Source organism: Populus euphratica, unplaced genomic scaffold (genome assembly GCF_000495115.2).
Source record: "Populus euphratica unplaced genomic scaffold, PopEup_1.0 scaffold190.1, whole genome shotgun sequence".
NCBI classification, from domain to species: Eukaryota; Viridiplantae; Streptophyta; class Magnoliopsida; order Malpighiales; family Salicaceae; genus Populus; species Populus euphratica.
The window spans coordinates 370,209-392,008 of NW_011500068.1; the positions used below are offsets into that span (position 1 = coordinate 370,209).

The 21,800-nt window shown below is 33.0% G+C and overlaps 2 protein-coding genes across 5 annotated transcripts; both read right to left on the reverse strand.

The window, feature by feature from the left end:
- Positions 1–2,945: 2,945 nt before the first annotated feature.
- Positions 2,946–10,972, reverse strand: TGA9 (bZIP transcription factor family protein). Of its 2 annotated transcripts, none has more exons than XM_011002618.1 (13): positions 10,200–10,972; positions 9,900–10,068; positions 9,719–9,810; positions 9,264–9,349; positions 8,695–8,952; positions 7,958–7,996; positions 7,794–7,853; positions 7,623–7,700; positions 7,464–7,512; positions 6,346–6,617; positions 5,661–5,882; positions 3,559–3,701; positions 2,946–3,293 (listed from the first exon to the last, which is right to left on the reverse strand). In XM_011002618.1, exons 2-13 carry the CDS (start codon positions 10,007–10,009, stop codon positions 3,206–3,208), a joined length of 1,497 nt encoding a protein of 498 aa, XP_011000920.1. In that variant the 5' UTR covers positions 10,010–10,068; positions 10,200–10,972; the 3' UTR covers positions 2,946–3,205. The 2 variants fall into 2 exon arrangements, with proteins under 2 accessions (XP_011000920.1, XP_011000921.1); XM_011002619.1 differs by having other exon boundaries at positions 9,267–9,349; positions 10,200–10,970.
- A 6,905-nt stretch (positions 10,973–17,877) lies between these two features.
- Positions 17,878–20,137, reverse strand: LOC105108343 (F-box/LRR-repeat protein At1g67190-like). 3 transcript variants are annotated; one of them, XM_011002620.1, is made up of 3 exons: positions 19,977–20,137; positions 19,429–19,495; positions 17,878–19,332 (listed from the first exon to the last, which is right to left on the reverse strand). In XM_011002620.1, exons 2-3 carry the CDS (start codon positions 19,462–19,464, stop codon positions 18,070–18,072), a joined length of 1,299 nt encoding a protein of 432 aa, XP_011000922.1. In that variant the 5' UTR covers positions 19,465–19,495; positions 19,977–20,137; the 3' UTR covers positions 17,878–18,069. The 3 variants fall into 3 exon arrangements, with proteins under 3 accessions (XP_011000922.1, XP_011000924.1, XP_011000923.1); XM_011002622.1 differs by lacking the exon at positions 19,429–19,495; XM_011002621.1 differs by lacking the exon at positions 19,429–19,495 and having other exon boundaries at positions 17,878–19,347.
- Between the last annotated feature and the right edge of the window lie 1,663 nt (positions 20,138–21,800).

The window sequence follows — 21,800 nt, forward strand, 5'->3', positions numbered from 1 at the left end:
AAAATCATTTCAATTAATGTTATTTATAAAAAAAAAACAGCAGCAGCAGCAAATTAAAACCTAATCTAGAAAAAGGGTGCTTGGCAATGGCGTGTATGAAGTAAACAAAGAAAAGTTAGTCGCTTTGCACGTATCCCATGTACTTAAAAGGGTTTATAAAGTCACGCTAACCCCGATATTCAAGCTTACTAATAGTGTATGTTTTTATTTTGTGTTTAAAAAATAATTTTTATTTTTTTTATAATTTTAAATTTAATGTTATAAATAAATTTTTTAAGTAAAAAATATTGTTTTAATGTATTTTCATGCAAATAGTACTTGCTATCATAATTTCAGACACAATCTAAATTCTAAAAGTTAATTAATCTGAATTAATTTAAATTGATATTGTTTCATTTAAAAAATATTAAAATTATATTATTTTTAAAATAAAATAAAAGTAAAATTATATTTTTACAAAATTTATGAATCAATCTAAATTCTAAAAGTTAATTAATTTGGATTAATTCAAATTGATATTGTTTTATTTAAAAAATATTAAAATTATGTTATTTTTAAAATAAAATAAAATTAAAATTATATTTTTACAAAATTTATGAGTTGATCCATCAAGTTAATTAACTCCAACTAAATTGATTTTCATCCCATTTAATTTAAAACTCAACCCAATCTAAATGCGTGCAGGGAAGGTCAGCGAGCAAACTGTAGAGCATGAGGAAAAATTATAATATAGGCAGGCAATTAATGGGTCGAAAAGCGGAGAGGCAAAGGGCAATATCAACAAAATTAAACAATTAATTAAGGAATCCAACAATGAATTAATAAGTACGAAGGTTAATCAATGTAATTAATAAACAAAAGAACTACAGGAGCATGATATGGCATTTGATTTAAACGTCCATCCATCAATTGTTAATGCAATCAAATCAGATATGCTACAAAATCTTCTAGTTAAAGAAGAAGAAGAAGTGTGTGTGTGTGTGTGTGTGTGTGTATATAAGTAGAAGAGAAACATGTCGGTCACCTGCTCCGCTTTGTTGTCGGCCTCGCCCTTGTCTCGACTCGACGATGTTAAAACATATAATTAAGAAGCGTTTGTAATTCGTGAACTAATAATCTTGATCCAGTGTGTCCCAACGAGGGAATAAACTAACTAATTAATCAATTACAGCCATACATCTTCCTTCGCATGCAGGTCCGATATATATATATATATATATATATATATGAAATGAGTTTGCATTAAGGTATTATATTTATATCGAAATCAAAGTTTAATTGTTACCGTATTTTCAAGACGAGCTTTTTGAACTAAGAGTTGGATTTACAAGTAAACAAGTTTAGCTGATGGATTGGGCCCGCCTGATTAACACTGCTGATTTTTCACTGTCCATTGGCCGAGCTCAACGTTTTCCAATGAATATCATTTTGATGGACTCAGCCCTAATATTTTTTATAAATTAGCGAACACTCCTTTGATGGGAATACTGGGAGGAGCACTGGACTGATCTGAGGGAAGATATACACATATAGAGAGAGGGAGAGAGGTAATAAATTATAATGTATCACGACCTTTCTCTCTCTATCTGTAAAAAAATATACACGTAAAAGATTCAGCATGCATGCTCTCAACACATGTAACATGATGAATGCCGTCTGCTGAAGGCACTTGCACAGATGCTAGCAGCTAGCCCTCCCTTTGGTAACAAACACAGATATCTCCATCTCGCCTTGTTAATTATCGCTCTCTCTGTGGTCCTTTCTTTCTCCGGTACGGCTACTGCCAATAAATAAATAAATAAATAAATAAATCCCTCAGGGCTCACCATTATATAATATATATATATATATATATTTATATTTTTTTGAGCTGCAATTATCATATTAATTATGTGAAGAGTTGAAAAGTCACTCCCATTTATTTTATTGTACGATCGATTGAGCTAGCTAGCCCCCTGCACAGCATCATATCTCAGAAAGTAAATACAGCAGCGTAGGCGTGGATGGATGGCGAGTTCTTTTCGATTCAGGAAGATATCGTGGGCAAGTCGAGTTCTTCTGCGAATTATCTGTCGAAACTAAGTTACGTTACCATACTTACATGAAAAAAACGAAGCATATATATATATATATGATCGTGCGTCTTAATTTTAGAGTGTATGTATGTACCTTAATCCAAACTTAAACTGCCGGGAAGTAACCAAATGAACAACATCAAGTGTCATAATTAATTAAGAAATTGATTAAAAGTTGAACTGTTGTTGTCCACCATTCATGCAAGTTGCTCCTTAGTAATCGACCTTCTTTTAAGCATGTTGCTTTTGGCTCCTTCCTCCATGTTTGTTAGGTCAAAGCAACAACTTTGTCTCTCTCTCTCTCTCTCTGTCCCTCTCGAGCCTTTTTCAGCGTCCCTTTTGCATTATCATGTTAAATAAATAAATATTTTCTTATTAATTATTGATTAATTATCATAATCACTTCAAATAAAAGAGTTGTAAACCGGCTTCTCTCTCTCTCTCTCTCTCTCTCTCTGACTATAAATTTTGTAATAAAACCTTTCAAGAAAAGACAATGCACTTCTAGCCCTTCCTATATATCTCTACCTCTCCCTTGTTTTCTATTTATTAGAATAATCCATGGCTTCCTCTTCTTCACAACCACTTCACATAAATGAATTCCTACCGTCCTCTCCCTAATACCATCTTATTCCTTTTTTTATTATCATTCGTAGGGTTTTTTCTTTGATTATTACCATTCTTTAAAACCCATTAATTAAAAGCAATGCAATTTGTAGCTCTTTATATATTCTATCTATCTATCTATCTATCTATATATATGTATGTATGTATATATATGTATATATGTATATATGTATGTATTAACAATACATCTCTACCCTTTTGCATGATTCAAGAGTCACTAGAAGATAACACGTGTGATCTCTCTTCTTTAAGCAAGTGGGAAGCCTCCACATGCATATAAAATTGATTTGCATTTACAAGATAACACAGTGAATAACAACATCAAGATAATGAAGAAGGCAAAGGAGAGGCTAAAAAAAATAAAAATAAATTCCTAGCTTCACTAAATTAAGTACTTAATCCGAATTCTAACAGCCCATTAACATCTGCCACAACACAGGTGAAGTCAATCGCTAGGCAGCTGCTGTCATCTGGCTCCATTTGTATCACATTATACACATATATTAAAAGTTGGAGAAATGATTTTGTGCAGGTTGAACCATTTGTAGATCAGTTGTGGTTTGGCATGAGTTATCTTCACTGATCATTGTCCTGCAAGAGAAAAAAATAATCCAAAAAGTTGAGTACAATTATCAAACACCATATGTTACTAAAAATATTTATAAATAAATATATAATATAAGGTACTCATAGGTCAGAAAAAAGTTTATGCACTGACTATCAACAAAAAATAATGATGGTGAGAAAAGTCTTAGACAATATGATTTCTCCATTAGAAACCTCCATGGTAGTCAATATTGGACACCAACTTAAAAGTTCAAAGACTAATAATTAATTCCTCTTGGAAAACACTTACTCTCGAGGACGAGATGCCCAGAGGGAACTGAGTGCCCGTAATCTGCCATAATATTCTCCGATCACCAGAAAACACCGTGCTGCCTGTCTTACAGTCAATATTCGACGGAGTTGGTGAAGGGTTTGTTGTCTCAAGTTATCAGCCTGCATAGTGCCAGAAAAACAGTTCCGTGAGAAAAGAGGCGGGGGACAAAATACATGCTGGTGTGAAGAACAAATCAAGTAGAAGCTATGATGGGTCCAAGTGCAACGGCATGTCTGGACAAATTAACCCTAAACATTTCAAAGAGGTTGAAATTCGTGAGCTTGTCTTATCTATCAGATTTGTACCATTCAAATCATAATAAAATAAAATAATAATTATAAAAATCTTTCTATAGTTTGTTTCTCTCTATACTTGCATGAATTTTATTTTTATCATATAGTTTATATGTTTAATAATAGTTTGTAGTTTACATTCTCAACAATATATTTTATTTGAATTTTTTATTTTATTCAAGATATAAAGTATAAATTATAAGAATAAAATAAAATTTACTTTAAATAATAATAAGAGAGCTTTTGTAATAAATAGACAAGGTAATTAATTGTTAATTGATTAATAATTAAAGAGTTTCTAGAATAGTTTAGTGTTGGTCTAGCTAGGGTTTTGATTTCAACAAACATCATTTTTCTAACCACCCTTTTGATAGCAACATTTTATTAATTAGATGAGAAACCAACATCGAAACCCTAGCAATCAACATTGAGGAAATGGACTTCTTAGCTGAAAAATAAAGATATATTCTTCTCAAAATGATTGGATATAATAAAACTAAAATAAGTGATGGTACAAGTCAAGGCACCATCCACCCTACACGTGGCAAAAAAGCAGTGGCAATGATCAGTTTTGATGTATAGAATTATGTTAAATCATTAGCACGTTGACCAAAAGCTTGAGACACAACAACCAGTAGATGTTTCGAGGTATATTAATTTAATTTTGTAAATAATCTGCGACACCATTAAACGCAGACATATATATATATATATATATATATATATAGGATGGGGAAATCCATGTTAAATTCATTGGACATGACTGTAGCATATCTTCTTGACTAAATTATATTAAATAAATCTCAACATGTGTATACATCCATATATAATATATATACTTAATATTTTGGTTTAAAAAGTCAATAAATATTTCTAAATCAAGTTTTATCTCTAATGAAGTGTAAGCTCCGGGACTCTCACCCTTCCGGTGTCAGGTAGAAATGGCGGCGCAAATCAAGCTGGATATAATAGAATAGACGACTAGATGGGAACGTTAGAGCTACTAGTCCTCCATATATTTCACAGCTACTAAGTTTCTTTGCTTGACCTTTGTATGTTGCATGTGATCACACGCATGATATATATAAAATCATGGTGATATAATAATCAACTCTTAATCTTATCTCTCTAAATCAAATGAGAGGTGGCCATATATATATATATATATATATATATATATATATATATATATATATATATATATATATATATATATATATATAGGCTAATATAGGTTATATAGTAGAAGATATGTTTCTAATATTGGTGGGGGAGGGGCTGGCAGGACCGCAACCTTCTAAAGAAAAGTAAAAAATTCTACTCTTTGACACCTCCCCCGATAAAAAAAAGAGAAAAAAGAGAAAAAAACTCCTGACTCTGCCACTCCTTGCCTCTTGTCCCTATGCCAATTAAATAACTTCTGCTATGATTTTTGTATGTGTTATTACCTTGACGTGTATATTAAGGCGCATCAACTAGTTGCTAATTAGGAGCATGGAATTGTGGAGCTTCCATGAAATCAAGTGAGATCGATCTTAGGCTTTATTTCAACCTCTAAGAATTGAGTGCAGCTTTTCTATATCATTGTCAGAAAGCACTAAACTTTACTTGCAAATGAAGTTCAAACTATTTTCTAATTCTTCTGATACAACTGAAAGTGGTGTTTTTGGACTCTTCTCATAAGTCCCTCTCCTGTTACTGTGGATTTTGTTTCTCTTAAATAATGATCTTTCCTCTAAAAAATGGCTTAAGCAATATTGTAATGAAGGTTAATGATATGTTTACCTGGCGAACGAACCCTTCAAGATTGGCAAGCTTGCCCAAGGCCACTACCATCTGCTGCATTCCACCAATGACCGGTCCACCGGCAATGGTGTCAACCAGAGACTGTTGGAGCTGCTCTAGGCCTTGGGAGAGAGCCTCTTCTGCTTGCTGTGAAGATTGTTGCAGGCTGTAAATCCCCATGACTTGCTGTTCTGTTAAAGGGTCTAGCTGGGATATTAACATCTGCTTAACAGAAAAAAGAAAAGACAAAAGAAAGTTGTTTTTGTTAAGAGTATCTGATGGAGGTCTTGTAGTCATTTTACATTAGTTGCATGTGCGTGTTGCTCTTTTAGCGCCAAAAGTCTCCCATGACTTAAAGAATGGTTACTGAGAAAAAGGATATTGTCAACAATTTTATTTTTCTTTTTGTGCCAACGAGAGGACACTCCTTTAGGACACTTTAGTTGTCTCAATCTCTCTTTTAAATGGATAATGTGCCCTTTATAAGGGAACATTTCATCTCCTTGTACAGTACACCATCTCTCACTGTGCCTCGCTTTTTCCTTAAATGACTAGAATAACCCTTGCATGCCACGCAAATCCCTGTGCTCAGTAAATTTCCAATGCTGACCACTATAATGGCAGCGATATCTAGAGTAGAAAGCAAGCAATGTGATGTAATTTAAATGCATTAGGAAATTCAAACCTTGATGAGTTCTGAGGGCCTAAAACCACCCATCCACAGGAAGCAACGCTCGGCTGGAGTGGACCACATTCCGGTGATCAGGTGAAAGACATCAGATTTTGCAGCCACTACCTTGAGCCGGAAAATTTCATCGTAATGTGAAATATACCCATCTACTATAACCCTAAGGTCACCGTCCGATAAATGTGCTTGCAATCCTGTCCGGAGCTCCGACATATGCCGGTGGTCGTCTTCTAGCCATCTTGCATACTCCATATCAAATATCGCAGCTCCTGTAACAGCAAGAACAACAACGATGATGATGAATGAAAATTAATGGTTGGGGTTAAGTTAGGGTTACAATGAACATGACCCATTTGCACTTTTAATCCATGGTTAATCACATGGTGGACCAATGTGACACGCTATTGAAAATAAACTACATTTTTTTTTTGTAAAAATTGTGTTGCATCCCTTTTTAGTCTTTAACTAAAACAAATGTTATTTCTGCTTAAAAGAGGAAAAGGATGATTGTGTTAATGCCAAAGAGAGTAGCTTTGTGCCTGGAAAAAGTCCAGCAATATTCCTATCATTATTGTTACTGTGTGGGTAAGACTATTTGGATTAGAAGAGTTTTGAGAAAGATTTTGTCACGAGATTTGATTAAAGAGATTTTTAGGATTTTTTAATTAAAGTTTCAGCAAGTTTCTAAATTATGTTATTGAAGATATTAAACTCAGTCCTAGAACTAATAACTTGCGATTAAGATAATTTTAAATTCTGAAAGTGAAATCAACCACCATTTTCTTTTTTACCAATTCAGCCAATTGAAAACCAGGACATGTCTTGGCAACAATATTTTATGGATTTTTGCATTTTTTTCCAAAGGGACCAAAACAGCAAAATATATTATATATGAATTTTATTCTTAGAAATAAGTAAGTATACCCAATCAAAGTTTGGATTGAGATCAAGAACACCACTTATGTCACACATTCCCCTTGACAAATCAGCAAATGTCATATGAGGATTTTGAAAACTTGATAAAAGTTGCAGTCTTTCTCCTCTTATTTCCCTTTTCTTTTGTAAATTTATTGACCCTTTTGCTACTTCACCACGAAAAATTCAAGAGAACTCACCAGAGCTGATATTACCACCGGCACCACCGCAGCCACCCAAGAACAGCCCCTGTAAAGACACCCGGGATTAATATATATATATATATATATATTGAAAATTTTAAAAGATTATGCATTGATTGCTAAAATGTTGTCTAAATTTGCACAAAAGTTAAAGACCTGCTGTCTTGCACGCTGAAGATCTTGTTCTAACTGAGTAAGTTTTATCCTACTAGTCTCTAGCTGCTGGACATATGCCTGTTTTGGGACACAACATAAAGACAACATTAAAGGAAAAAAATTACATTAATTGAAGTCACGAAGTTGTTGGAAAAGGAAAATGACCCTTGCCTTTTTCCTCAGTCGACTCTTCTTTGCAGCTTCCCTGTTTTGAGCTAAACGTCTCAATGTCTGGAACCAAAAGCAAAGCAAAGTTTTCTTTTTTAGTTATAGAAGGCAACGAATTTTGAATTCCGGACATTGTTAAGGTGGTAAAGAAAAGAAGAGAAAAATACCTTGGCATCAAGTTGTTTCTCTGATGTTGAACCTTTTCTCTGCAACAGGACATAAAACGCACGTAAAACACTGTCCTAATACCCCCCACAATCAAGAACTAAGAAATGAATCTAAGAAAATTTATGCAAGTCGTCTAAAATGTAGCATATTTTAAGATAAAATGATGAAAGAGATCTCTCACAGAATTCCCAGGAAGAAATTCTGGTTGCTGATCATTTTCATGTAAATCTTCTTCTAGAAATTGGTAGTCAAGAACAATGTCTGGGTGGCAATAATCACCACTATCTTCCATTGTGTGGAGGGGCTTTGGCTAATTTCCTGATTTCAAAGCTGATTTTTAAGGCTAAAAAGTAAAGACAAGGGGCTTAAGTGATAGTTATGGGGATTTGAGTAAAGTGGGTCATTGTTTTGTACAAGAAAAAAAATAACAGTGTAATGGTTCTCATTTTGACCTTATAAATTTATTCACAAGTCTCCCTCCCTATCTCACTCTCTCTCTGTCTCTCTCCCTCTGATTTCATGTCAGTCATTTGAACAGGAAATCGTTCAGGAATCAGGGAAGGCTCTGGCCGAGTAGTTGGGATCTGTGCTTATGGATATTGAAGATATGGAGAGAGGGAGCAATAAAGATACAAACTTTTTCCGGAGTTTGGGATGCGGGAGAGAAATAGGGGTAGGGGGGTGGCTGGCTGGCTAAGAGAGACAAATTATTAAGCAAAACAGTTATGTTAAGAACCTTTTCTTGGGTAGATTTGGCAGGTGATTGATTCTGTTGAGAGGGACCCCCTGTTCTTGATGTATCATTAGCCATATCTACTTGTTGCTGTTCTTGAAACTGTAGATGCTTCTGATAAAAAGCCTGATTGTAATGATCTGAAGAAGCAACTTTTTTACTGATGGGAGATTCTGGTTCCAGATGGGCTTCAGCTTTGCTTGAAAGAGTGTTTAATGCTGATCCTGAGTCAGTACTCTCCCCTCCTGACTTTGAACTTCCCTGAACGTTTAATTTAAACCAAAACAAAAGGCAAACCCCACAAGAATTATTCAAAAGGGCAGTAAAGAATCAAGAATCATTAAAAAAATTGTGCTAAATTCTGGAAATGGGAAAGCACCCAAGAACCATAAAGAAAGTTCAAAACTTTTCAATTTGAGTACAGGAATGACTTTCAGGAAAATTTGTTGATATGAAAAAAGTGGGAGAGGTTTGCTCTGCTCAGACTTACAAAGGCTGTTGTTTTTATCTATTACTGATATCAAAAGACAAAAGACATGGTCAAAGATGTAGAAAGGAAGCTAAGAAACTACTACTCTTGGGGTTTCCTGGAATCTCATTGGCCATGAAGGAAACATTTCCAGTGTAGCTGCAGGTCTGCCTGTTACTGTAAATAAAGCTGCAAGAATCAACAAAAGCAAAATCTCAGAAGATCAGATCACCCCAGAATAAAGACGATAAAGATTTTAATACTATTTTCTTTGCCACCTAATCCCCATCTTTTCTGCGGTTATATGTGGACGAAGTCAGTAAATCATGCCAAGGTGGTCAGGTTACTATGTTTGTAGCCTTACACCATTGATTTCTTTAGCCTCAGAATGATTACGGTATTGGAAATGGAAACCCCCCCGTGCTGTCCTTCTCTTTAGATTAGACATATTCAAAGTTCAAACCTCTCTATGCTTTTTGTAGAGTTGGTTATGCTTATCAAACGTCTCAAAAGGAAAAATGATAGAAAGAAAGAGAGAGGAAAAGGGTGGTAGCATACGTGCTCTAGCTTCATCATTCCTAATCTTAACTCCTTGCAGCACAATTGCTTCTTCTAGCTCTCCAAAATCAAAAGCAGATCCTTCTTGATTACTATAGGCAAAAATACAACTATCCCATGTCAGCCATACTTGAATAAACAAAAGAGTTGTAAGAAATTTGAAAGCTGATAAGCGACATACATGAAACTGGTTGATGGGGTGTTGATTCCATGGAGAAGTGCATAAGGGAGATGCTGATTAGAGGGACCTGAGTCTGACAAACCAGTCTCTCCAATTCTGTGGCTAGCCATGCAAGCTCTCTCTTTTTTAGACCATTCTACTCATCATATCTTTCTCCAACAAGAATTAACTGATCATCAAACGTTAAAAAAGATGTTGTGAATTAGACAACAAGAAGAAGCAGAAGTGGTAAGAAACAGAGGAATTGGACAGCAAGTAAACTATTGTCAAAACAAATTTAAATCCACTAATTTTGTTTACCTCAGTTTGGTATTGAATTTAGAGCTGGAAATTAAGTTGTGCTTGAAGAAGAGCACAACTGGGAGGGAGGGAGGGAGGGAAATCAAAGCTAGCTTTCTTGTCAAAGTGTATATCTAGGTTTCTACAACAAGGGACAAAGTCTTTTTCTTCAGAAATCTCTATCCACTCTTTCCACCTTTTGCTCTTTCATGGCTGTCTCTATCTCTTGCTTTCTTTCTCTCTTTCTCTCCTTCTATGTGAAGAAAACTAACCTAATTTGATTAGTTTGTTTTCCTTTTTGCCCTTTTCTCTTCTTTTCTATTGGGACTTTGCTTTAGTTCTATCAACAAGCAGGGTTTTGAAAGTTGAAACTCATCCCCCCTATGTAGCAAACCAAAACTCTTGTCCTTGCAAGCAAGAGCTGTCTCAAGCCCTCTGGGTAGCGTGGAGGGTTTTTGCCAAAAATAAACACATAAAAAATCAGCAACAAAATTCAATGATCAAATAAATAATTAAACAAAACCAGCAGAAGAGGAGGTGGGGTCTTTAGCAGGAACCCACTAGAATCACTAAATGACTCCTCCTCCACTCTTCTCTCTCTTCTAACCGCCTGTGCTTTCCCATTGGTCCTTTTTATGGGGCTCTTCAAGGATTCAAGTACTTTGCAGCAGGGGAAAAAAATCAAGATTTATTTATCTAGCAGTAAATTCAACATGGAATATCATGGAAGATGAGACAAGGTTTTTTCTTTCACAAAATATGGTAATAGGAGATGTCTTTCTTGTACTGTCTCTTGATGGCCCAGAAGAGAATTGAGTTTCCTTTTGACACCTCAAGGGGGCAGGGTCGCAAGAGGGAGGGAGATTAAATTTTTATTATTTTTGTAGGACTAATTTGAATTATCTCAGAGTGTTGTTACACCATTTCAACCAAAACATTAGAATAATGATCCCAAAACAAAACCCCTCTTGTAATATATTAATCCAAGTTCCTGAGATGGATCTGTTTGGTATTATCTCCCTTGTTGATAGGTCAACATCCATTCCCTGTCATCACCTAAAACCATGCCACATGAAGATTCCTTTCCCTTAATAGAAGAGGTCTCAGAGTAACAGGGAATTCATCTTATCTTCTCGTTAGGGTCTTAATCCCTTCATTAGGTAAGGTTTTTTGTGTTGTCAATGCCTTGAAACCTTTTTTTCTTTCGAGCAGATATGGCCAATCGTGAAAAACTACCCTTTTGTAATGGTCTGAACAAAAAGGAAGAGTTAAAGAGTCAATTGATGGATTAAAAGCTGTTCAAACAGTACTTTTGAGGGTTTAATAAGATAGCCATGACAAGCATTATTGATGATATATGTGTTAATCAGGAGGATGTGTCTAGAGAGGGAGTGAGAGGTGTATCGGACCCATGATCTTTCATCAGGATAGGTAGAAACAAATATTTTATGCTGTGCCCATCTGCTACTTTTGTAGGTATATGCCCTTGCACCGATTATTCCTTCATCCTCCCAATGATAGGCCTAAAAAAGGGTTTTGGCTCCAACATAGAGGTAGGATTCATGGATTAGGTAAAAACATGCGTTCAAACCCCATATACTTTATCCAACCTTGGTCCCAATAAGGCTTCCAACATGTTCTTCATATGGAAGATTTTCAGAATCTTCTTTTAGATTATAGATTCCGTGAATCTTGCATTCCCCCGAACTGCGGTTCTTTTATAAGTTCCTTTGCTTCTATGCTTGTAGAGAGGTTATTGGTCTAGATCAAATTCAAGTATATTTAAGATTCTGGCTAACTAATTAAGCCATTGCTTGTCACCTAAGCATGAAACTAAAACATATGTATGTATATTGATTGATTCATTGATATTGCTTCTACATATAAAGTATTGACTTCAATTATCCCACTTGCATCCTTTTCTAGTTTTCTATCATTATTAGAGTTGCGTGAGCTAGGCTTACAAGTTTATCTCCCACGGTTTCTCATCAATCAAGACAGGAACTTAGCTGAAAATTCTATGAAGAGAAGCAATTCAGAGCCAAGTTCTTGACCTTTATATTAAAGAATGGTTGAACAAGGTCAGAGTCATAATCGGAAATCATTATTAATTATACTTCCGCTAAGGATACGCTGCGGCTAATTCGAGAGTGCTCTTGACCATCGAAATAAAAAACGCTCCCAGCATTAATTATCAGTGGTATGCACAACAAGCTCACTATCTCCTGCATGACTTGTGAGGAAGATTATTGAAATAATTGTATCGGTTGCTTAGATCCCTTTTCTCTGTAAGTAAATAAAATCTTCACCCCAAACATACTACTGAAGCAACCTAAACAGCCTTGATGGTCTCCTCAACTACATAGTAGACTTGATCACTAAATCCAAAACAGTGCAGAAAGTTTATAAACTTCTCTCTAACTCAGAGCATCCTCTCAGATTCTGGCACTCTTGGTGCCAAAATCTTAAAAATTGGCTATCAATAATTTACCAGATGCTGCATCAGCTCCTCAAATCGGCTGCTGGTTTGAAGTAGATATACATTATTGAAACTTAAACACTCATTTGGTAGTTAGAATTGGTGGAATATTTGCCAAAGCCAACTAATACAAGTGGTAGGTGCTGGGCTGCTGCCCATTTTGATTCTGACTAGAAGTTCATGCACAGAGCAAAGGTTTATTTTAGATACAAGGAAGTTGACTTTATTCTCTTACAAAAGAGTTGGCAACACAGTTTCCACCTCCAATAATACAGAACTAAGCAACCTTAAATTCCTTGAAATCAGAACATTTGTACGAGGTCTACTTCAACTTACATTTGTCGACTTTCTTCACAGAAAAAAGGAACATCACATGTAATGAAAAATCTGGCACTTACGAGGGATCTTCCCTTCCAGCACTGCAACCTATTCAAATACCCTAAAGAGGAAGAAAGGAAATACACATTGATAATGAAAAATAACCTCCACAGAAGACCGTGGGGGTTGCAAATTGTTACCGGCATGACCATCTTAAGATCAGTGGTAAAACATTAAGAGCAACCTAATTGAATGAACATGATTGCTTGACATGGAATCAATCATAACCACCACAATTCCATGCTGAAAAATGAATTATCCCCAGACCAACAAAAAAAAATGAAGTGTTCTACTTATAGGAGTAGATTGAAAGTGATCTTTCATAGCGAAGATTGTCACCCCTCTTAACAGTATCAACATCGTGATCCTCAAAACTCAATGTTTTGGACATGCAGGGCTCTACTTGCATATAGCATCTTAATTCTTAAGATGGTATGACCTTGCAGTTATGGATGAAGGTCAAACAGATTACTGCAAAATCTTCAGACATCATCCGGGCTTTTTCCTAGGTGACTCCGGATGAGGAATAATCTAAGAACATCAATTCAGAAAGCACAGATGTTCCCTTCTTCTATAACTGAAGAAAACCTAAGACAACAGTATTTTGAAGACTTATAAAAGCCGGCCGTGCATGGTAGGTGTCGATCTAGGGCCTAGTCAAGCCGGGTTTCATTTCAAACTGCATTTTTGCACCCGCCCCTAACCTATACGATTTGATTGAAAAATGTTGCTAGTCTGAGGCAATTAAATAGTTTCTAGGAATCAAACCTGTCACTACTTGAATTTCGGATCCATCTTCAATAACAAAGGAGCGATGATGTATGGACAATCATCTACAGTGAAACATGCATATAATAAAAAATAAATTATATAAAAATTTCATAGTATTTTAATATTTTTCAAAATATTATATTCTTCAAAATTAATAAAATCAAATAAAACTTAAAAAATTATCATCATCATAAAACAAAATAAATAACTCATAATACTTATTACATTATTAAAATTTAAACTTAATTAAAATAGTGTAATAGTGGAACGTCTAAAATATCGAAACAAAACAAAAACTAAAAGGAAAGTTTTGTAAAACAAGTAAGACATATCGACCAAAACTGAAGAAGAAGAACACTCAACAAAGTTCATTTTCTAACAGAAACTAAAAACTTGAAATAATATTAAAAAAAATAAAGGGACGAGTTCAACTAACTCAACGAAAAAATAACATTTAATATAGATCTTAGATATTAATAGCTTGTAAGTTGATATATCTTGATATAAATATAGATACTAAATATACTAACATAAAAATTATCTATATTACATGCATATTAATAGTTTGCATATTAACATAGATCATTGAGAATAGCATTTAACATAAATCTTAGATATTAATAGTTTTTAAGAATTAATCAAATGTACACATCATATAATCAACATACTAATATTATTTATATTACATGCATATTAAAAATTATCTTACTCACCCGTAAAACAAAAGCAAAAGACAAACATATACAGAACTTGAGACTACTTAAAATCATTAAGAGGAATACCAGGAGAACGTATAAAGGATACATAAAACACTACAAAATAACTCCAAACAAAGTAACATAAAAGATTAAAAACTCTTAGCTTAGAGACCAAAACATAAATATAAAGCCAAATGAGTCACCTGATTGATTTCAAACATAACTCAAACCTAACAAACCTTATAAAACTCTACTCTCGGGTCAACCAATCTACCAGAATAACCAATCAGTTGACCTGAATGACTAATCGGTCGATCATTATCATAGGTCAATCAATCAACCGACATCAACTAGCCAATAGGTTGATCGATTTACAACAAACAATCGACCAATAGCAATCGATTGGCCGGTTCAGCCAACTGGTTGATCATGATTTCTAAAATCTTGATTTGTTAGTCACCAAATCTATATAATTCACAATATAATAATTTTTTCTTGTAATACTTTGAAATAAAAAAAAGGAAGGTTTAATATGAATTGACAACAATGCCCTTAAAAGAGTAATACTTAGATATATATATAGATGAATGACATTTTAGTAATTAAACAAATAGTTAGTAAATATAAAAGGAAGAAACAAAACAAGGACTTACATTTGAAGAGAGGCAGCTGTAAGAAGAAGAAGAAGAAGAGAAAGAAAAAAAGATAAATGAAGGAGAAGAGACTTAGATAAAATAAATTTAATATGTAAGATTTATGTTTTGATGTGTATAATTGTTGGTATTAATTAAGATTAAGAATTTTTTGAAGATTAGGGTTTTGAAGATTTTGATTGATGAGTTAATTGAAATATTATAGGTTAATTGTTATAAATAATAGTTTATTTAATTGATTTTGGGAAAGGATGATGATTATGAGTTATGATTTATTTAAATAATGTATTTAAGTTAGAGATCTTGGTAGATCAGTAAGTGATTTATGAAAAAAATTGAGTTTGAGGTTGAAGATGATGAAATTTCATCTTGGTCCCTTAATTTATAAAAATTATAGTTTAGTCCTAAAACTTTGGAAAAATTTATAGTTTGGTCCCTAAAGAAAAATTTGAGATACTAGACAAAATGGAGGATGGATTATAGGCAAAATTTTACTATAGTTATGAATTTATAATACTTTTAGTTTGGCCTTCTAATTTGATAAAATTACAATTTAACCCTTAAAAATTTGATAAAATTCTATATTGGTCCCAACTGTAATTTTAGTTTTTTAGATTGTTTTGATAAATGATTGAAGTTTATTTGGTGAAATATTATCAAGTTTTATGATTTTTTTCTTTTGAATTAGATTTCAAGAAAACCATTTGATTTTTGGGTTTTCTTTTTATAGAAAAATGATTAGTTTGGTTCATAAACATATAGGGTTATGATTTAAACTCTTTGTTAAGTTTATTAAATATATTTTACATTATTTTTTAGTTTTTTTTAGGATGTCTCATTTTCTATTAAGATTATTCTAGTATTCTACCTATAAAATATCAGTAGGATTGCTTTTGGTATTTGTTTCTGTGTTATTTTTGCTTTTGATTTAGATGAATAGATAATTTTTTATATGCTAAAGGATTAATATAAATAATTGAAATGTTAATATGGAATTTATTGTGCTTCATGGTAAAAAAAAAATTTATTTCTTTTTTTCTTGTTTATGATTAAGCATGATCACTTATTGAAATTGAATCTTTGATATGAACCATTATACACTTCTGAGTTGATAGTTTTTTTATTTCATTGATGTTATGAGTTGAGTCTTGAGATATGAATATGTTTATTTAATTATGATATAAATGGTATGCTAATCAGATTATTCATACTAATAGGGTACTGTTAGTTTTTGTGCACATTATATAAGAACCCTAGTTAAAAGTCATTAACCTATAACGACTAATCATTTAATGGCACGAAACATCATGCTCATTGCATTTTGATTTTATGACGAGCTTTACCTTGTGATATTTATATTATGGTTTATTTGAGAAACTTTCCTGTAAGAACTTAAAGTCATATTTGTATATATATTCCTCATTATTGGATTATCTCAGGTATGTATATTAAACATTATTTACTCACTAGGTTGTTGAACTTGTTATTTCATTATTTATTTTTTTCAAATTTATAGTTTATTAGTAGGTCACTTTTGTTGAACTTTCAGAACCTGTTTTTCTAGTTTTTATTGTTTTTTTTTTATGTCTAATTAGTATTCAACAACTACAATATTTATATCAACTCTTGTATTAAGATAATCAATTTATATTATAAAATTAGTTATATTATCTTGTTATATAAATCTCTATTTTGTTAATATGAGTGAAAAAGTTTATATATGAGTTTGGGTTCATATAAATATGAAAATTTGGAATGGAACTTTGTCTATATAGCATTAATAAATTCGATAATCAGGTCGGATAATCAGGTCGTAGCAATTCTTCACTAACCTATAATTCCAAATATCAAATAGGTTTATTTAAGCAAACTAAAATTCTAATACATCAATTTAAAAAACTTTAAATCATTCAATCAACGAGTCTTAATGAAACGCTAACTCTTCCTTAATCCTTCCAAAGACAAACTTCTAATCAAAAAATAACAAAAGTGAAAATTACTTGTTTTTTCAACCTTTACTTAAACCAAACTAAAACACTTAAAACCGAAATACTGGTGTTGTTTAAAGAAAAAGTCACGATGAGAAGAGGAAAACGAGAGGAAGAGGGAAAAAATCAATTCTCTTACAACCCTTTTCGATCTAGATTTGTTGGGTTAGATTTGGACTGTATCTTGAGATTAGGTTGGGCGAAGAATATATATCTTACAAAATCACATTTTCAATACTTTCGTTCATAATGGTTGCGTCCCACAATTGACTACAAAATGAGCCTTACGTCTTGCTAGCCTGCAGCAATTAAATAGTTTCCAATGAATCTAACGAAACTGTAAGTGCCTGTGAACGACACTTTCCATCCAAATCCAGAATTGCTAAGTTATGTCCACAGATTCTCCTGTCATTCGTGGGTGTTACAAGAATACTGGTGATGTTCGCATTTCCTCTCTTCAATGGGTTGAACGGTGTCAATGCTCCAAGCAAGACTCCATTTATTGAAGGCATAATGAGTCATAGACACTCAGTCCTTGTATAACTACTGTCCCTCATAAATAAAAGACCTGCATATTTCTACCGCAAGATCCTCAGCCCGGGGCCATTCTTATTTCACCAAGCTGGACAGTGTATGTGTGTGAGTATGTGAGAGGGAGAAAGGGAGAGCAAACTTTTCAACCTGGCAGTAGAAAAGCTTGAATACAGCAATTGAGTAAAAATGACAACAAAGTGAAAAGAAAACACATTTCTATTGTAAAAGCAAGTAATTTTCCGTGATAATGAAGAATTCAGAGATCATTTACAGGACATGAAAAGGGATGCTCAGGTTCTAAAATGCTGTAAATCTTACCCAGAACATGTTCGTATACGACTCAATTTTTAGGCAAAATTTGAACATTGACCAAAAGTAATCACGAGATTTCTATTCATAATCGAACTGCACAGCTACATGCATGTATTTTCTCATGAGCTGAACTATGGATGATGTAAAATTGGCCAACATTTGGCATTCTTCATGACTTTTGGCCTCTGAAACAACACCATGAATTACCAGCTTCCTGAGATTTGGACAAAGTTTTAGCAGCCCCTCAACCCAATGAGAGAAGAGATCATTAATTATAGTCCATCCGAGCTCCAACACAAAGACATTCTCCAAGTGGGAAGACCCTTGCAGGCCATAGTTAACCACTCCATCTCTCAAGTCATAACTTAATGCAAGATGGCTGAGATGCGGGAAACAAACAGCAATAGTTTCTAAATCCACAATCTCATCCTCGTCATCAAAGACCACATCCCAAAGACGAAGTTTTGTCAACTTTGATGATTTGGAGATCATTTGGTAGAACTTTGGCCACATAATAGTGAAGTTGCTGACATCTATGATCTCAAGATTATCAACAGTGTCACCAATATCAAGATGAATAACACTTACGTCATCAATTTTGAAATGCTTCAAAGTACCCTTTCCAATAAGTTCAAATAGCTCAAGAGCACAATCCTTCAAGTGCAAGCATTCAATGCTATCTGCCTCCAAGATAAACTTGTCCAAACTGATTGCTTCAACATAAACTCTCTTTAACGTTGGACTGCTCAGTTCAACAGTCACCTGTGCATCAGACATTGCAATCTCTGGATTGATAAGTTCCAAGGTCTCAATCTTCGGGCAAGCAGTGAGCAAAAGATTGAGATCCAATGCTGAGATACTGACATAACTCAAAGAAAGGGATTTTAAACAAGGGAATCTCTGAAAGTTGGGTTCAACCCCTGTTATCGAGTTGTGGGACAGTTCCAAAATTTCCATCTTCTGCCTGCCACAAATCTCAAGAATATTAACATTCGGAGTAGTCCGAACATTATAAATCAATCGGTGCAAGGTTTCCCTGGTGTACATAAGCCAAGCAATAACTGTTGAAGCAGAGAACTCGTCAACATCATCCATCAAAATCGACAAGCCTTGTAACCCAGTGGTTTGAAATATTGTCTGAGTTATTAGTATCTGTAGTCGGCTAGTTGTGAGATCTTGATAGGCATGCCAATCATTGGAATTAAATGAAAGAGTGTGAAGATGTTTGCGCCAAGCTTCTCGCCACTTCCGACATGTTGCAGAAGCTATCACCACATCTCGAGCACCTCCTAGCCGTGACAGAATGTTCCCAATAACTTCAACTGGAAGATGTTCCATTACCTGAAAAACAAATACCTGAAGTTTCAAATCCACAACTAGGACTTCATACGACAAATATCAGAAAAATTGATGCAGCTCAATTTATAACACACAAACTAATAAACCATTCAACAATATTTGGATCCTGTGCATAGCTTCTTGTTCAGCAACACCAAAGTTCGATCTAGTACACAAACATAAAGGCTACTCAGCACATAGAAACAACCAAGTGGCACTAGCTAAAAACTAAGAGGAAAAAATTCGAACTTTAAAAAGGTCTCAGCCATTGAATCACAAAGGCAAGCGACAAAAATTATATGCAAACCCAGATAAATCCAAAATCCATCAACAGAAAACGAAAAACTAAAAATCCAACATCAGAGTACCAACCACATTGATTTCAACCAAAAAAATAATCAACCTTTTGACTTGCTAATAAAAAAATTGCAAGAAATCCAGCAAACCATCAAGTAATCAGGCAATAACCCAAAAATCAATGAGCGAAACCCATCAAAAACACAAAATCTGACATCTGGGTACAAACAAACAAATTCAAACTGCAACGTTAATTAACCAAATAGAATATTGAAAAGAATGAGATTCGATAAATGATACCCTGAATTCAAAAGCACTAAAAAACGCAAAAGGGTCGTCGAAGATCTTACCACACAATACAATCAACAAGAGATTAGAGATGAACAGGGAGACAATCGAGAGAAAGAAGTAGATTCCAGGCCTGACTTTGATAAAGATCCGCCACCCCGGAGAATAGAGAGAAAGAGCCTATTAATATAAGTTGGACGAATCCATGATGAGCTAGGCTGTTTGGAACTGTAAATTGAATTTAATTCAGAAATTTTAATGAAATCAAGTCATTTAAAAATTCTAGATGAAATTTAATTTTTAAAAATTATTTTTTAAAAAGTATTTTTATATTTATTTTTTTTAAAGACCATACATTATTTAGAATTATTTTTTGATTGTAATTAAATTGTAGTATTTAATTTAAATTCAATTAATAAATAAATTAAATTTATATATTTGAAAATGATATAATTTATTTTATTTTATATACTATTCAATTATCTATTATAATTGAATGTAATTATAGTATTTATATGTTTGATAAATAAGTTAAATTCATGCGCTTCAAAAATATATAATTTATTTTATTTTATTTTATTTTTTGTGTTATCTTGAATTCAATTACAATGTTAAATTTGAATTTAATTAATAGATAAGTTAAATGCACATGCTTGAAAAAATAAAATTCAAATTATTTTATTTTTTATATTACTTAATTCTCTACTATAATTGAATTTGATAAGGGTAGTATAAAGAATAAAGTAAATTAAACTCTATTTTTTTAACTGTATAAATTCAATTTATTTATCAACTATATAACTTGTTTATTAATTAAATTTGAATTAAATATTATAATTGATAACTGAATTTAATTATAAAAGAGAATTTGTTTAAACAACTAGAATAAAAAGGAATGGTTTTTTAATTTGCAATCATTTGCTAATGACTTATTTTGTTAAGGGCAGACCTTGAAAAAGTCGTTGGTCTATAGAAGATATCTTAATTAGATATCTCAATCCCCATTCTATTTTTTATCTGGATTGTTTCTCAATATATCAATCATTTCTCAATTAGATCCTTTTATTGGTTTTGATTAGAAAAATTGTCTCTTTTCATGTGAGAAATATAAATTTACTAAGACTTTTCTCATCACCTGACAGGGAGAGTTCAGTGAAGAAACATAAGGGCTGTATATTGTCTTTACATAATTTGATCTAACACCTGGTTTCAGGCGATGCAAGAGTGAAGATCTTAAGGAATTGATGATTTTGTCTGAGAAAGGGAAAATCGAGCGAGTTTTGTATATTACTGAAAACAGGAGGGAGTTTTGTTCGTATTTACAGGAAAGGCCTTGTGGTTTGGGTTAATTTCAAGAATAACCCTAACTATACTGCTACAATTCCTTATCAGTATTTTGACCTATACCTTGGATTCAGTTCCATATCCTAGGGAGAAACCTCTACTGATGAGGCGTTGCTGCTCTTGTGTTGTTTCATGTTATTGGTCCGTGTCAACCCTAGCAATAGCATGTTGTCACACTGTCATGCTGTACGTAGTTTGGCATGCGGTTGTAAAATATTTTAATTTTTTATTATAAATTAATATATTTTTAATGTTTTTATATTATTTTAAAATAGTAATATAAAAAATAATTTTTAAAAAATAAAAAATATATTATTTAATATATTTTAAAATAAAAAACACTTTTAAAAACATTTGGGATAATACTTATCAACACTATCTTAAATATAATGCGATGTCTTTTCTACTTCTTAATCTAAGAATTAGTAATCTTAGAATTAGTAATTTTGTGTATGTGTATGTGAAGGGTTTAAAATTATAAAAATTATTTTTTTATAAAAATATTTTTATAATATACTAAAAAATAATATAAATTATATTTT

Bases quoted from the DNA above. Each gene is read 5' to 3' on its own strand.
- LOC105108343 (XM_011002620.1), bottom strand. From the start codon at position 19,464: ATGCACAGGATCCAAATATTGTTGAATGGTTTATTA. The intron at 19,333-19,428 runs GTTTGTGTGTTA...TTTGTTTTTCAG, and splicing joins TATTGTTGAATGGTTTATTA to GTAATGGAACATCTTCCAGT.
- TGA9 (XM_011002618.1), bottom strand. From the start codon at position 10,009: ATGGCTAGCCACAGAATTGGAGAGACTGGTTTGTCAGACTCAGGTCCC. The intron at 9,350-9,718 runs GTATGCTACCAC...TGATTCTTGCAG, and splicing joins GAATGATGAAGCTAGAGCAC to CTTTATTTACAGTAACAGGC. The intron at 7,701-7,793 runs GCAAGGGTCATT...GTCCCAAAACAG, and splicing joins AGAGTCGACTGAGGAAAAAG to GCATATGTCCAGCAGCTAGA.